The sequence below is a fragment of the Lipotes vexillifer genome, unplaced genomic scaffold (assembly GCF_000442215.2).
Source record: "Lipotes vexillifer unplaced genomic scaffold, Lipotes_vexillifer_v1.1 scaffold645, whole genome shotgun sequence".
In the NCBI taxonomy this organism is placed as follows: Eukaryota; Metazoa; Chordata; class Mammalia; order Artiodactyla; family Lipotidae; genus Lipotes; species Lipotes vexillifer.
In genome coordinates, this window is record NW_006777439.1 from 3,254,598 (window position 1) to 3,267,684 (window position 13,087).

General features: G+C 35.1%; 1 protein-coding gene and 1 non-coding gene across 2 annotated transcripts in view; both read left to right on the top strand.

Annotated features, from left to right (window-relative positions):
• Positions 1-13,087, top strand: part of AGPS (alkylglycerone phosphate synthase) — a 136,831-nt gene that overhangs the window by 96,960 nt on the left and 26,784 nt on the right. The window contains exons 15-17 of the mRNA XM_007451100.1: positions 4,608-4,677; positions 5,528-5,589; positions 9,374-9,463. Of these exons, the coding sequence (XP_007451162.1) occupies positions 4,608-4,677; positions 5,528-5,589; positions 9,374-9,463 (222 nt within the window). The remainder of the gene's footprint in view (positions 1-4,607; positions 4,678-5,527; positions 5,590-9,373; positions 9,464-13,087) is intronic.
• Positions 7,617-7,689, top strand: TRNAW-CCA (transfer RNA tryptophan (anticodon CCA)). Its single transcript has one exon. It is a non-coding gene; the product is annotated as a tRNA-Trp (tRNA).

Below are 13,087 nucleotides of genomic sequence, written 5' to 3' on the forward strand. Positions count from 1 at the left end.
TAAGGTTAAATTGCTTAATTTCATCTCACTACTCCCCACCCCCACCTCCAACACACACACACATACACACACCCAGAGATTGCACTTTGTAGGATCTATAGTTATAGTTCCAATTCAGAGTAGCCAGCAAATCATTACTAGTTAGTAATGTGCCGCATTTCCTGTTAGACTGGGATAGGATGATGACAAAAGATCTTTTTGTCCTAACGCACACATACTTTTTATAGGGCATGATCTGTCTCTTTTGGGGCCTTACCATTGATGCCTGCTATATACTAGATGCTTGATTAAATATTTATTGAAAGGATTTATGAAACTGAATACTTCATTTTTCCCTGACATCTTTTATGCTACTTTATTTATGCCTAATTACTGTGCCACCCTTGAAACAGTATATTTTAATCTTTAGGTATTTATTGGGACCATGTTGTCAGTTTTATTTAATTTGAGCCACCAACCATCAAGAACTGGCTTTTCACGTAATGCCAGTTTTGCTTTTCTCATGTAACACCAGCCATTTACAACTTGAAAGTAATAGTGAATCTTTCTTAAGGTGAATCCAGATCTCTTTGGATACTGATAACGAGGCCCCAGAACTATTGATTTAATTCCAGCAATTTGCTTAAACTAAACAACAAACTTGTATCAAATTCATCCATTAAAAATAGGTTATATTAAATGAGGTATCTATTTTAAAGCAAGGGTAAAGCATTAAAAACTTAGACCCTGATTGGAGTGTCATTTTTTTTGCTATTATTATTTGCTACTTCTTAGTTATGTTTATAATTAATTTCTTAATATACTTTCGTCTGGCATCCTTCTTTTAGATGCAGAAATCTGTGTTGAACAACCCTAGGCTATCACCGGGCAGGTGACTTAGGGCTCTTTTGATTTTTTGATACTTGGAAGTATATCTTCACGTGGTTTTCCAGCAGTAGTCCCGGTTTTCCCCCAGTTCTCTCTAGGCACTAGTTCTTTGTTCTAACCACTGAAAGATTCAAGGATATTTTTCATAAGATGCTACCCTGCCAACCCTCATTCCTCAATCATTTCTCCTGCATAACTAGCTGGAGGAAAGCATCACTAAGTTTCTTTCTAATAAAGTTTTCATAAGTTAGTTTAGCTCATGTATTTTATTTTGAATTAGGGCATTGTCAATCTATTCTTTATTTTCTGTTCTTTTGTTTTATCCTGTTTCCACCACCTCACTGGCTTTATTTATTTATCTATTTATTTATTTTAGAATTTATTATTTATTTATTGGCTGCGTTGGGTCTTTGTTGCTGCGCACGGGCTTTCTCTAGTTGCGGCGAGTGGGGGCTACTCTTTGTTGCGGTGCGCAGGCTTCTCATTGCGGTGGCTTCTCTTGTTGTGGAGCATGGGCTCTAGGCTCAGGGGCTTCAGTAGCTGTGGCTCGCGGGCTCTAGAGCGCAGACTCAGTAGTTGTGGTGCATGGGCTTAGTTGCTCCACGGCATGTGGGATCTTCCCAGACCAGGGCTCGAACCCGTGTTCCCTGCATTGGCAGGCAAATTCTTAACCACTGCACCACCAGGGAAGCCCACCTCATTGGCTTTAAATTGATTGTTTTTAATAAAGTACTCCCAACAGTTGAGAACATTTTTGTGAGTTATCTTAGCCATTTTTCCTTTTTGCCTTCCATACCCACGCAAACACTGTTAAATACCTTTGAACACATATGATCCAATAGAATATAATAGCCAAATGTTGAATAATCATACTTTGGTTGTTTATCTGTGGTTGCTAGTAATGTACTTTAACTTCTCTAAGAGCTAAGCAGAGTAAACATTACCTGTCACCAATCATGACAGATGCGTTGACATTTACCGTAGAACTTAAGGTAATATGCTATTGTTATTTTAAAGGGTTATATTTAAAGTATTAGTTTTAAAGTGCTTAAATTGTTTAATGTAATTCAACATGAGTGTGATTAGGTTCACCAGATGGTTCTTTTATATAACAAGATTATTTCTCATTCCTCTTTCAGTAGTCTTCCCAGTCCTTCCTCATGTAACAGCTTTAAGTTTGTTTAAGAACCTTGTTAACTGATATTTTAAGGAAGTAGGCGGTGGATGTTGCTACTTTAATATAAGGCAGTTAAATAAGTATAGTTTTTTTTTTTGCGGTACGCGGGCCTCTCACTGTTGTGGCCTCTCCCGTTGCGGAGCACAGGCTCCGGACGCGCAGGCTCAGTGGCCATGGCTCACGGGCCCAGCCGCTCCGCGGCATGTGGGATCCTCTAGGACCGGGGCACGAACCCGTGTCCCCTGCATCAGCAGGCGGACTCTAAACCACTGCACCACCAGGGAAGCCCTAAGTATAGTTTTTTGGAGTGGCTGCAAAAGTAGCAAGTTAGAAGCATTTAATTTCTGAACCCTACTATTGTTTACATATTGTATCTTAAAGTAATTTTGGCTGGAAGACTAGATAGTTCTGAAAGCTAAAAAAAGAGAGGTTCCAAGAAGCTAAATTTGCAGGGGAACCTGTGATTCAGAAAAGCGAACCCAGAATGACTTTTATTCTTTTGGGGGGTTTATGAATTTAGAATGGACATCCAGTTTCTTCCTGCTTTGGGTAAGAAAATACATATTTCTGTGTGGTTTGTCACACTAGATTCCAAGTGGAACAGATCTTTTTTTTCCCCTTGGCCAGATATTAGAAAAGGGTCTAAAGAAAAATGGCTTGACCTGGGACTGCAGAGTCGGACTTTTTCTCATCCTGATATATCAGGATGCTATATCTTATATCAGTAGGCCTGATATAGGAGAGACAGGCCTACTAAATGTTCATACCTGTTACTTCTCACCAAGTACATACTGAGAATGCACCTGAGTATGATTCCCAGCAATGGTCTCTTGCACCCTTTCCTAGTCTTCATGCTTCTTTCCTTTCCTTCTGCCGGTAGGCCTAGCATGAACTCTGTCTTTCCTAGATCAGTAGGGTTTTTTCTCTCTTGGAGTTAGTGTCTGACTCAGATTCATATCTACCTGAGGTTTGGGTTCATCTATTTTCCTCCAAGCACATGCCACAGCAATTTTCTGACTAGTTTACTTTTTGTTTTGGAACTTTATTTGACTCCCTACCCCAATGTAACATCCATACACATCTAACCCAGAATTGTCTTCTGTTTCTTCTTACTTTTCAATCTTAGCAGCTTGACCTAAGTTGTTTTCTTTGCTCATTAACATTCTAGTAACAAATGCCCCCCTTCATTTCATTATGCCCTTTCCCCGTGTAGTTCTAGACTAGAGCTGCTCCTATCAAGTCTTTGCCACTCCTTCTAGATGACACTAATTCGTGTATATCCAACTATAATACAAAGTCAGGAAATCTGATTTAGCCCATATGTCCTAGCTGAAAATTGCCTTACAGTATTTGTGTAGAACAAGGGTACATCTACATTGTATTACTTACTTACTGCCAAATTCAGGCAACACATCGGGGAAAGAAAGGATTTAACTGTAAGGTGTTAACTGAATTCATAAGAGAAATGAGAAGAGGCTCAAATCACAGAGGTTCAAAACCTGAGTCTTAAGCAACACCATGGTTAAGGGCTCAGCATCCTGAGACCAAGAAGGTGCAGTTAGGGTATTAAGAAGAGAGACATAAAGATTAGCCATCAATCATGACTCAAGAAAGCCACAAGAAAAGATATTTTTCCTTTTATTTGTTTTTATTGAGGGATTTTTAGTGGGTACTTTGAGAATTTGGGATAAGTTTTAGTTGACTAAGACTACTTAAAATTTAATTTCTGCCTGATGATGGAAAAAAGCAAAATTAAAAACTCTCTGCTGAAGGTAGTGGAAATCAGTAATCATTCATAGTCTTTTAAAATTAGAATGACTTTAACAAAGCAGAGTACTTGGACTGAAATATAGGTTATATGGGATTGATTCTAACTAGATCACCAAATACAGCTTCTGTACAAAGCTACTTTCCAACTGAAATGGATGTGTTCATACTGTTGCTCTTGTACTTGCCTGTATGTTGCTTCATAAATTTTAATGTATCTGTGTAAGTATGTTTTGTCTTTTAAATCATAAATCCCATAAAGTAAACACCACGTCTAATACTCCAAATACTATGTGCTCAAGTATTCAGAAAACTTCTTGGTGTTTGGAAGATCCTAGTCAGTCATTGCAAATCTTTATATATGAATAAGACTATAATACATGAATATACAGGTAAAAATATAATAGGAGTAAAATAAGAGTATTTTAAGTATCTTGTTATGCTTGTGACGATTATTTAAGCTTATTTAAGCTTGTTTCTCATGGCTAATTCTCTGTTCTTTTGACAGTATGAGTAGAAGTAGTTGAGTTCATATCAGTCAGTTTTACTGGTTTGGTAGATATAAAATTAATTACCAAACTGAATATTAAAAATATTTTTGTTATCCAAGACTATTCTCTTGACAGCTCATTGGTACATTTATGATAAATGAGATTAAAATAAAAATGAGATGTAAAGTAACATATGTTAATCTGTTAAGCAGTTATCTTGAGGTATTATTGTATCAGTTTGGTTAGTTTTATATATTTTTAGTAGTTCATTTGAAATATACTGACAGTTTGTTCTTTAATTACAGTGGATTAGCAGCTGGAGAAGACAATGGACAGAGAGGTTATTTGCTGACCTATGTCATTGCATACATTCGAGTAAGTTATCTCATTTCTTTTATCAGTTTATGTTGCAAACAATACTTTTTCTATAAGTGAATAAAATTATTTTCTTTATTTTCTTAAATTTTAACCTACTGTAATTTAGCATATCATTGTACTCATATGGGTCCAGGATTTTTCTACCTTATAAAATTTTCTTTCATACCTTTACACTTTTGTGGTGGCTTATGAATTGCTCTTTCCAGTTTTGATATTAAAACAGAATTGTACTCTGGGTAAAAAATTTAGTATTATAAGTTACTTATCATATAAGTATTATATCTTATACGCTATAAAATATATTTTCCTAGCTGAGGTGGTTCCAGATAGTCTATCTATTTAGTCACTACAAAGAGAGACACTCTATTTTCTAATTTATTTTTAAAGAAAAGTTGATTTTAAAAGATATCTTTTCCTTTTTCTAGTCCCTCCTCCCCCAACTTCCCTATCTCCCTGGTCCTTTGATCCTGATGATTACTTTTTGGTATTGGTTAATTTGCTGTTTAGGCCACTAAAAGTCTGTCCTGCTAGTATTCTCTGCATGTACCTAGACAGTTTCTGGATAGAGACTCCATTCATTAGAGAAATATTTGAGTTCCTGCCGTGTGTCAGACACTCTGCCTGGTGCCAAGGGCACAGAGGAAAACAAGACAAAGTTTCTGTCCTTCTGGAGATTATATCTCACACTTGGGGCCACTTTCCCATGCTCTTTTGAGGTAGATAGTAAAGAGCCCAGGAGGTTGAATTAGAAACCTGAAATACTAATAATGAACATGAAATACTACTAATATTATGGACTCTTCTGCATCTGTTGTAATTTCTTAATTTTGTGTATATGTCTTAACAGGATTTGGGTTTGGAATACTATGTATTAGGGGAATCTTTTGAGACTTCTGCTCCTTGGGACAGGTAAAATGAAATAAAATGCCTGATATTATTAAAATATGCTATACAATTGCTGAAGTAATTTATTGTGTGTGAACATGTAAACTTTTAAAGTTTTGTAAGGAAACGTTGAAACAAGGTAATCACTTTTATTTAACTTAATATCTTCATCAGAATGTCATATTTGCAAGCCATTTTAAAAATTTTAGACAGACTTGTCCATGTCCCATAGAAAGAAGTTATTACCGCAGTTTACATTTTAAAGAATTTTACTGAACACTAAATGTCACTATGTGGTTTTACTTAGCTTTGATTTAAATTCTTAAATGGTTAATATGCTTAAATGTTCTCTAAAAAGTCCCCCCAAAATATAACTTTCTTTTGTAGTATTTCATTTAGCTTTTGATATTTGTATGTACACTGTTAAGCAAGATCTTAACTTGAATTTAAGTGATTTCTGAAAGAAACCCAATTTAAGAAATTATGTATAATTTCTGTTTTTAAATTATACACATATATACATACAAATATTGGTTAGGGAATTAATAATAAAAACTGATTAGGAAATGTGAAGTGGTTTTATTAAAGATAGACTTGTGAGTTAACTCACTAATAAAAAATTCTTGAGGTTGTTAGCACATTTTTAATCTAGTATACCTTACATTTTACTTTTTCTTTATAAAATTTACTATTTTAAATCTATAATAAAGTATATAGGATATAACAAATCCCCCTGAATATACCTGTTAGATGTTACCTATCTTAACATTTTTGTTCTACCCTAACCTCTTTTCTTCCTCCCCCAGAAAACTTCTTACTTTTCTACACTGTCTTCATCTACTATGGGTTTTGACTTTTGCTGTATTGATGCTAATAGTCCATGCATTGTAAGATAGCAATCAAATTTATAGTATCAATATGTTAGTCACAGCATTCAGTTTTTGATGCTAAATTTTAATAAGGGGAATAAATCTTATACATAAAAAGAATTATCACTTCATCAACATCTGACATGTTTGAACAGCAGATATAGTTTGGGAGCTGTTCATAGATGTATCAGAGACCATTTTAGTCTTTAATACCTTTTCTTGCTGGGGAAAGTGGGTTAGTGTAGTGTTACTTCTTCAGTAGTATGAATTTCCTTGTCATCAATTACTCCTTACCTATGATTGCCATTTTGTCTTTAAATTCTTCCAACTGTGGAAGCTAGTCATGCACTATCTTTTCATTTTTCTTTATACTTTCCTTGTATATTCTTAAATACTTTTTTGACTCACTGACTATATCTGTTTTATACAGGGTTACGTACTTGGTTTTCATTTAAAACAACGTCTTCAACTGAAGTTTTAATAAATAAAATTAAGGGAAAGCAGCTGTATTCCTGACATAAAATTTATTTGTTACCATTTAGTAACTTGCTTTCTCTTTCAAACCTTTAGCTAAGTAGAGACCTTGTTTAGCAGCAGCCCATGGGATCAGGGTCTTCAACCCTCACACATTATTAGGTTGCTTGGCCTTTTCATGCATAAATTTCTTAAAGGATTATTGGTCTTACTAATTTTTATGTATTGCTCTGTGGCCCTAGCACAATGACTGCACCTATTAGGTGCTCAGTGAATATTCTGCATAGACTCCTATGAATGAACTATGGAATAGTGTAAGAATGTAGCCTTATAAAAATAGCTGCCTAAAAGGTCCGAGTTGGAGATTTGAAGATTTTAGAGACATCAGCTTGAGATTTGTGATTAAAACCAAAGGAGATATACAAACACTTAACAGGTAAATGGATGAAGGGAAAAGGAAGAAGGCCTGAGAAAGAAGTCCAAGAAACCCCAACATTTAAGGGATACAAACAAAGGATTCATTTAAGTTGTACAAATAAGCACTTAGGGCTAGCAAAGGAGATTGGGGAATAAAATCTAGAAGATTTGGAGGAAAACCAGTGCTGTGAGAGGAGCTGAGGGAAATTGTTTTCAAGGAGGAAATGGTCAATAGTGTTAAATTTGCTAATAGGTCAGGTAAGAATTTAAAAGTATACACAGTACAGGACTTCCCTGGTGGTCCAGTGGTTAAGACTCCTTGCTTCCAGCGCAAGAGGCTCGGGTTCGAGCCCTGGTCAGGGAACTAAGATCCTGCATGCCACGCGGCCAAAAAAAAAAAGCTATACACAGTTTTGTTTACTTCCTATGTAGTGACTGGTCCAAATGGACTGTATTGACCTTTGCATGAGTTCTGTTAGAAAATACTTTCAGAACTCCATACAAATAATTTCTAGAAAGTACCTCATTCAGGTAGCACTTGAATTCTGTTTTCTAGAGTCATGATAAAGAACTTGTTACTTTTATAAATTTGTAACATTCATGAACTCCTGTAGATATTAAAGTTTAGTAGATTTTATTTATATTTAAAATTTTATTTATTTGGTTGCGCCGGGTCCCAGTTGCGGCATGCGGGCTCCTTAGTTGCAGCATGCAAAACTCCCAGCTGCAGCATGCATGTGGGATCCAGTTCCCCGACCAGGGATCAAACCCAGGCCCCTTGCACTGGGAGCGCAGAGTCCCATCCACTGCACCACCAGGGAAGTCCCTTTATTTATATTTAAAGTATCTGTTTTGTAAGTTGGATTTTCAAACTAAAGACATTAAATTTCAATAATCTAAATACTTTATGAAAGATTTTTAAGAAACACGGATCCTTACCATTCTATAAATAAGGCATAGGTAACATTGATAAATTGTATCTGCCTGCAGCTCTCACAGAATAAGGCAGGACTTAACTTGAGTACTGTTTTGTAAAGTCAGATTTTATAAAACTTTCAGACACTATAAAAGTAAAAATTGACACGCTAATAAAGCACTAAAACCTTTTTCATATTTATATTTTAATCACTTATTCTTTGTTCTTATTGGAAATATAGATAACTTTAATGTGTTCAGTAAAGCATAATCCATTTAAATGTTATTGTTTTTTATCAAATTGGGCCAACCTTTTAAGTTTCTTTGGTATCTTTTCCTTTCTCATGATTCTAAACAGACCAAGGTTTAAAGCACAGAATTGGTGTCAATATGTAGCCAGGATATTTATTGGAGAATAAAATGGCTGATATATACTTTAAGAGTTTTATTTTCCAGATGAAACAGAATATATGGTTATAACAATATGTTACAGCTCACATTAAAAAACAGATTAATATTGTTAAATATTATCAATCTTCCCTCCCCTTTAAGAACTGTGTCTCACTTGTCTGTTTTCATTGTTCATATTGAACATACTAAACTGTCTAGCATAACTTTACACATAGTTCATGTCCAGTAAGTCTTTGTTGAGCTGGATTTTAGCTTAGTGCTTGAAAATAGGCTGTTGAACATTTGGTGTAGCACTATGATTATTAATTAAATTATTTTTAAATTAAGGAAAACTTCTTAGATGGGATATAGATTGGTATTCCTATAACCCAGAATTGAATTTTCATTAACATTTTCTTTAGAGCTTTTTAAAAAGCTTTTAGAATCTTGTAATTAAATTTATTTTGAAATTGGATTTTCCTTAGCTTAGGAAACTGCCTTCAGGAGACTTGAGTATGCTCCTCTGACTTCTGTCTTTCCTGTGACAAAAAGGAAAAGGACTTTGCTCCCTTGAAGTTATGAATGGAAGGCCAGTTTAAATGATCTTGTTCATTCTTGAAGGAATGAGTATGAAAGTTTTAGTTAAGAGAATTTCTGACTTGAATGTGCTGATAAACCAGCAATAATTAGATTTTTTATAATTATGTGAAAACTTAATATTGTATTCAATTATTTTTTTCTAGGGTTGTAGATCTCTGTAGAAATGTAAAGGAAAGAATAACAAGGGAATGCAAAGAGAAAGGTGTTCAGTTTGCTCCTCTTGCTACATGCAGGTGAGTTTTTGTTGTTGTTCTTATACTTTTTATTCTGAAAAAAAAAAACTGTTTTTTTTTTAATTAATAGAGAAGTGTAATTTGTGAGCTGAGGAAAAGCTTCAGTCTGTTCCACTTAGCAAGCTTTCCTAAACTTCACTTGCCACCTTGTTAGGACTGTGCCACTAGGATTTTTACATTAGTCCTGAGCCCGATAGGAGTAGAACACCCTTTCCTAGGAGTAGAACACCCTTCCATGAGTGAGCCTTCTACCCTGTCTGGACAGCGTGATGGTAAAGAGCCAAATGTCAGAGCTGCTGGAGTAAGAGAAGGACTCCTTCATTCACTGAAACTATAAATTACATATATGGTCAAGAAACTATAAATTACACACACATTCAATGTAGCTCTTTCTTTAACAGAGAAAAGGCACTTTAAGCACTTTGTCGGTTGTTGATTAAATCAGTGGGTATGGAATATAGGAATGAGTGGAGCCAGAAGATCCAAATGGAGATTAACTTGTTGCTTTCTAATAGATCTTTCTGTGATAATGGAAATGTTCTGTATCTGCCCTATCCAGAATGATAGCCACAGCCACATGTGGCTGTTGAGCTGTTGAAATGTGGCTAGTATGACTGTGGAACTGAATTTTAAATTTTATTAATTTCAAATAATTTAAATTTAAAATGCCACATGTGGCTAGTATCTTCCATATGGGACAGTTATAATCCATACTGGAGCACAGTTAACTGATGATTTTGTCATCTCTTAGTTAAATAGCAGAAGCCCCAGAGGAGGTTTTCTTAAGAAGGGGCACTTTGTGTTCAATCTTTTGATATTAATTTTCTGTGTGAACATCGGAAGATTAAATGTATAAAGATTGAAATGAGCATTTGACTTCTCTACAAAAGTTATCGAATTAATTAGAATAGAGAATAAAGGGAAATTAGGACAGATCATGAGAAGGGGAACCTTAAAGTAAATGATACAGTACTAATCTAGCACTTTAAAATTTATTGAACATTCTGTATTATATAACTGCTTCTCTTTTTTTCTCTGTGTGTGTGGTTTTCAGGGATATAACTCCAATATTTAGAAACAAACAAAAAACTTACAATATAAGCATGAATAAAAGTTAGGTAATTTTCGAATTAACGTAGTATCTTTATTGTTAAGTGCTGGACTCTGAAACAGCAGTTGTGCTTCAGCACAACAGCATTTCTGTATATTTCTATTCATGATGATTGTTCTTTTGATTAGCCTGGAACCACTTGATATCAGCCTAGGAAGGCAGATCTGGGCCTTCCTGCTACTGCATCACCATGGCAACTTCCTGCTTAGTTTTTAAATTTCTTTATTTTGTAACATTGCATGTGTCTAAAGAGTGAAAGCACTGTTCTGCTATTTATTAGGAATTTAATCTCTTGGAGCTCTAAGTTTATCATTAGTAAAGTAGTGGTAATATATCTCCTTGAAGGGACTGTTGTAGGAATGAAATGAGAAAGCATATAAAGGGCTATATAAATGCCATCGAATGTGTTATTGTGACGTAGTTACGTGAAGGTTGAGGTAGACAATCCATGCTAGTATTAGTATGGAAAATTCGGATATTTGTTTTTCTTCCTTAATGACAAATTCTCATGAAGGCATCCAGTTGTTAGGCCCTCTTGATGTGTTGACAGAGCATGATAATTTCTGTATATTTGTTTCCAAGACTAGAAATACTTATGTACTCTTTAAACTGGAATCTCTTCTGTGATTTTTTTTCCCTTTTTTTACATTCTCCCATCTTGTACTTTCCTATTACCATATTATGTTTCTTAATTCTACTTGTTGCCCCATAGGGACAGATACTTTTAAAATTTGCTAGATTGTGCTTTCTTTTTTTTTTTAATACTGACTGTTTTTTTCATTTTTAAATTTTTTTTTTTTTTTATATAGCAGGTTCTTATTAGTCATCAATTTTATACACATCAGTGTATGCATGTCAATCCCAATCGCCCAATTCATCATACCACCACCCCGCTTTGGTGTCCATATGTTTGTTCCCTACATCTGAGTCTTTCCCCCCTTGGTATCCATACATTTGTTCTCTACATCTGTGTCTCAATTTCTGCCCTGCAAACTGGTTCACCTGTACCATTTTTCTAGGTTCCACATATATGCGTTAATATACGATATTTGTTTTTCTCTTTCTGACTTACTTCCCTCTGTATGACAGTCTCTAGATCCATCCGCGTCTCAGCAAATGACCCAATTTCGTTCTTTCTTATGGCTGAATAATATTCCGTTGTGTATATGTACCACATCTTCTTTATCCATTCGTCTGTCGATGGGCAATTAGGTTGCTTCCATGACCTGGATATTGTAAATAGTACTGCAGTGAACATTGGGGTGCATGTGTCTTTTTGAATTATGGTTTTCTCTGGGTATATGCCCAGTAGTGGGATTGCTGGATCATACGGTAATTTTATTTTTAGTTTTTGAAGGAACCTCCATACTGTTCTCCATAGTGGCTGTATCAATTTACATTCCCACCAATAGTACAAGAGGGTTCCCTTTACTCCACACCCTCTCCAGCATTTGTTGTTTGTAGATTTTCTGATGATGCCCATTCTAACTGGTGTGAGGTGATACCTCATTGTAGTTTTGATTTGCATTTCCCTAATAATTAGTGATGTTGAGCAGCTTTCATGTGCCTCTTGGCCATCTGTATGTCTTCTTTGGAGAAATGTCTATTTAGGTCTTCTGCCCATTTTTGGACTGGGTTGTTTGTTTTTTTACTATTGAGCTGCATGAACTGTTTATATATATTGGAGATTAATCCTTTGTCCGTTGATTCATTTGCAAATATTTTCTCCCTTTCTGAAGGTTGTCTTTTCATCTTGTTTATGGTTTCCTTTGCTGTGCAAAAGCTTTTACGTTTCATTAGGTCCCATTTGTTTATTTTTGTTTTTATTTCCATTACTCTTCCATTATTCATTAGGAAGTGGATCAAAAAACATCTTTCTGTGATTTATGTCAAAGAGTCTTCTTCCTATGTTTTCCTCTAAGAGTTTTATAGTGTCCAGTCTTACATTTAGGTCTCTAATCCATTTTGAGTTTATTTTTGTGTATGGTGTTAGGGAGTGTTCTAATTTCATTCTTTTACATGTAGCTGTCCAGTTTTCCCAGCCCCACTTATTGAAGAGACTGTCTTTTCTCCATTGTATATCCTTGCCTCCTTTGTCATAGGTTAGTTGACCATAGGTGCGTGGGTTTATCTCTGGGCTTTCTATCCTGTTCCATTGATCTATATTTCTGTTTTTGTGCCAGTAATATATTCTCTTGATTACTGTAGCTTTGTAGTATAGTCTGAAGTCAGGAAGTCTGATTCCTCCTGCTCCGTTTTTATTCCCCTCAACACTGCTTTGGCTCTTCGGGGTCTTTTGTGTCTCCATACAAATTTTAAGATTTTTTTGTTCTAGTTCCATAAAAAATGCTATTGGTAATTTGATAGGAATTACACTGAATCTGTAGATTGCTTTGGGTAGTATAGTGATTTTCACAATATTGATTCTTCCAATCCAAGAACATGGTATATCTCTCCATCTGTTGGTATCATCTTTAATTTCTTTCATCAGTGTCTTATAGTTTTCTGCATAC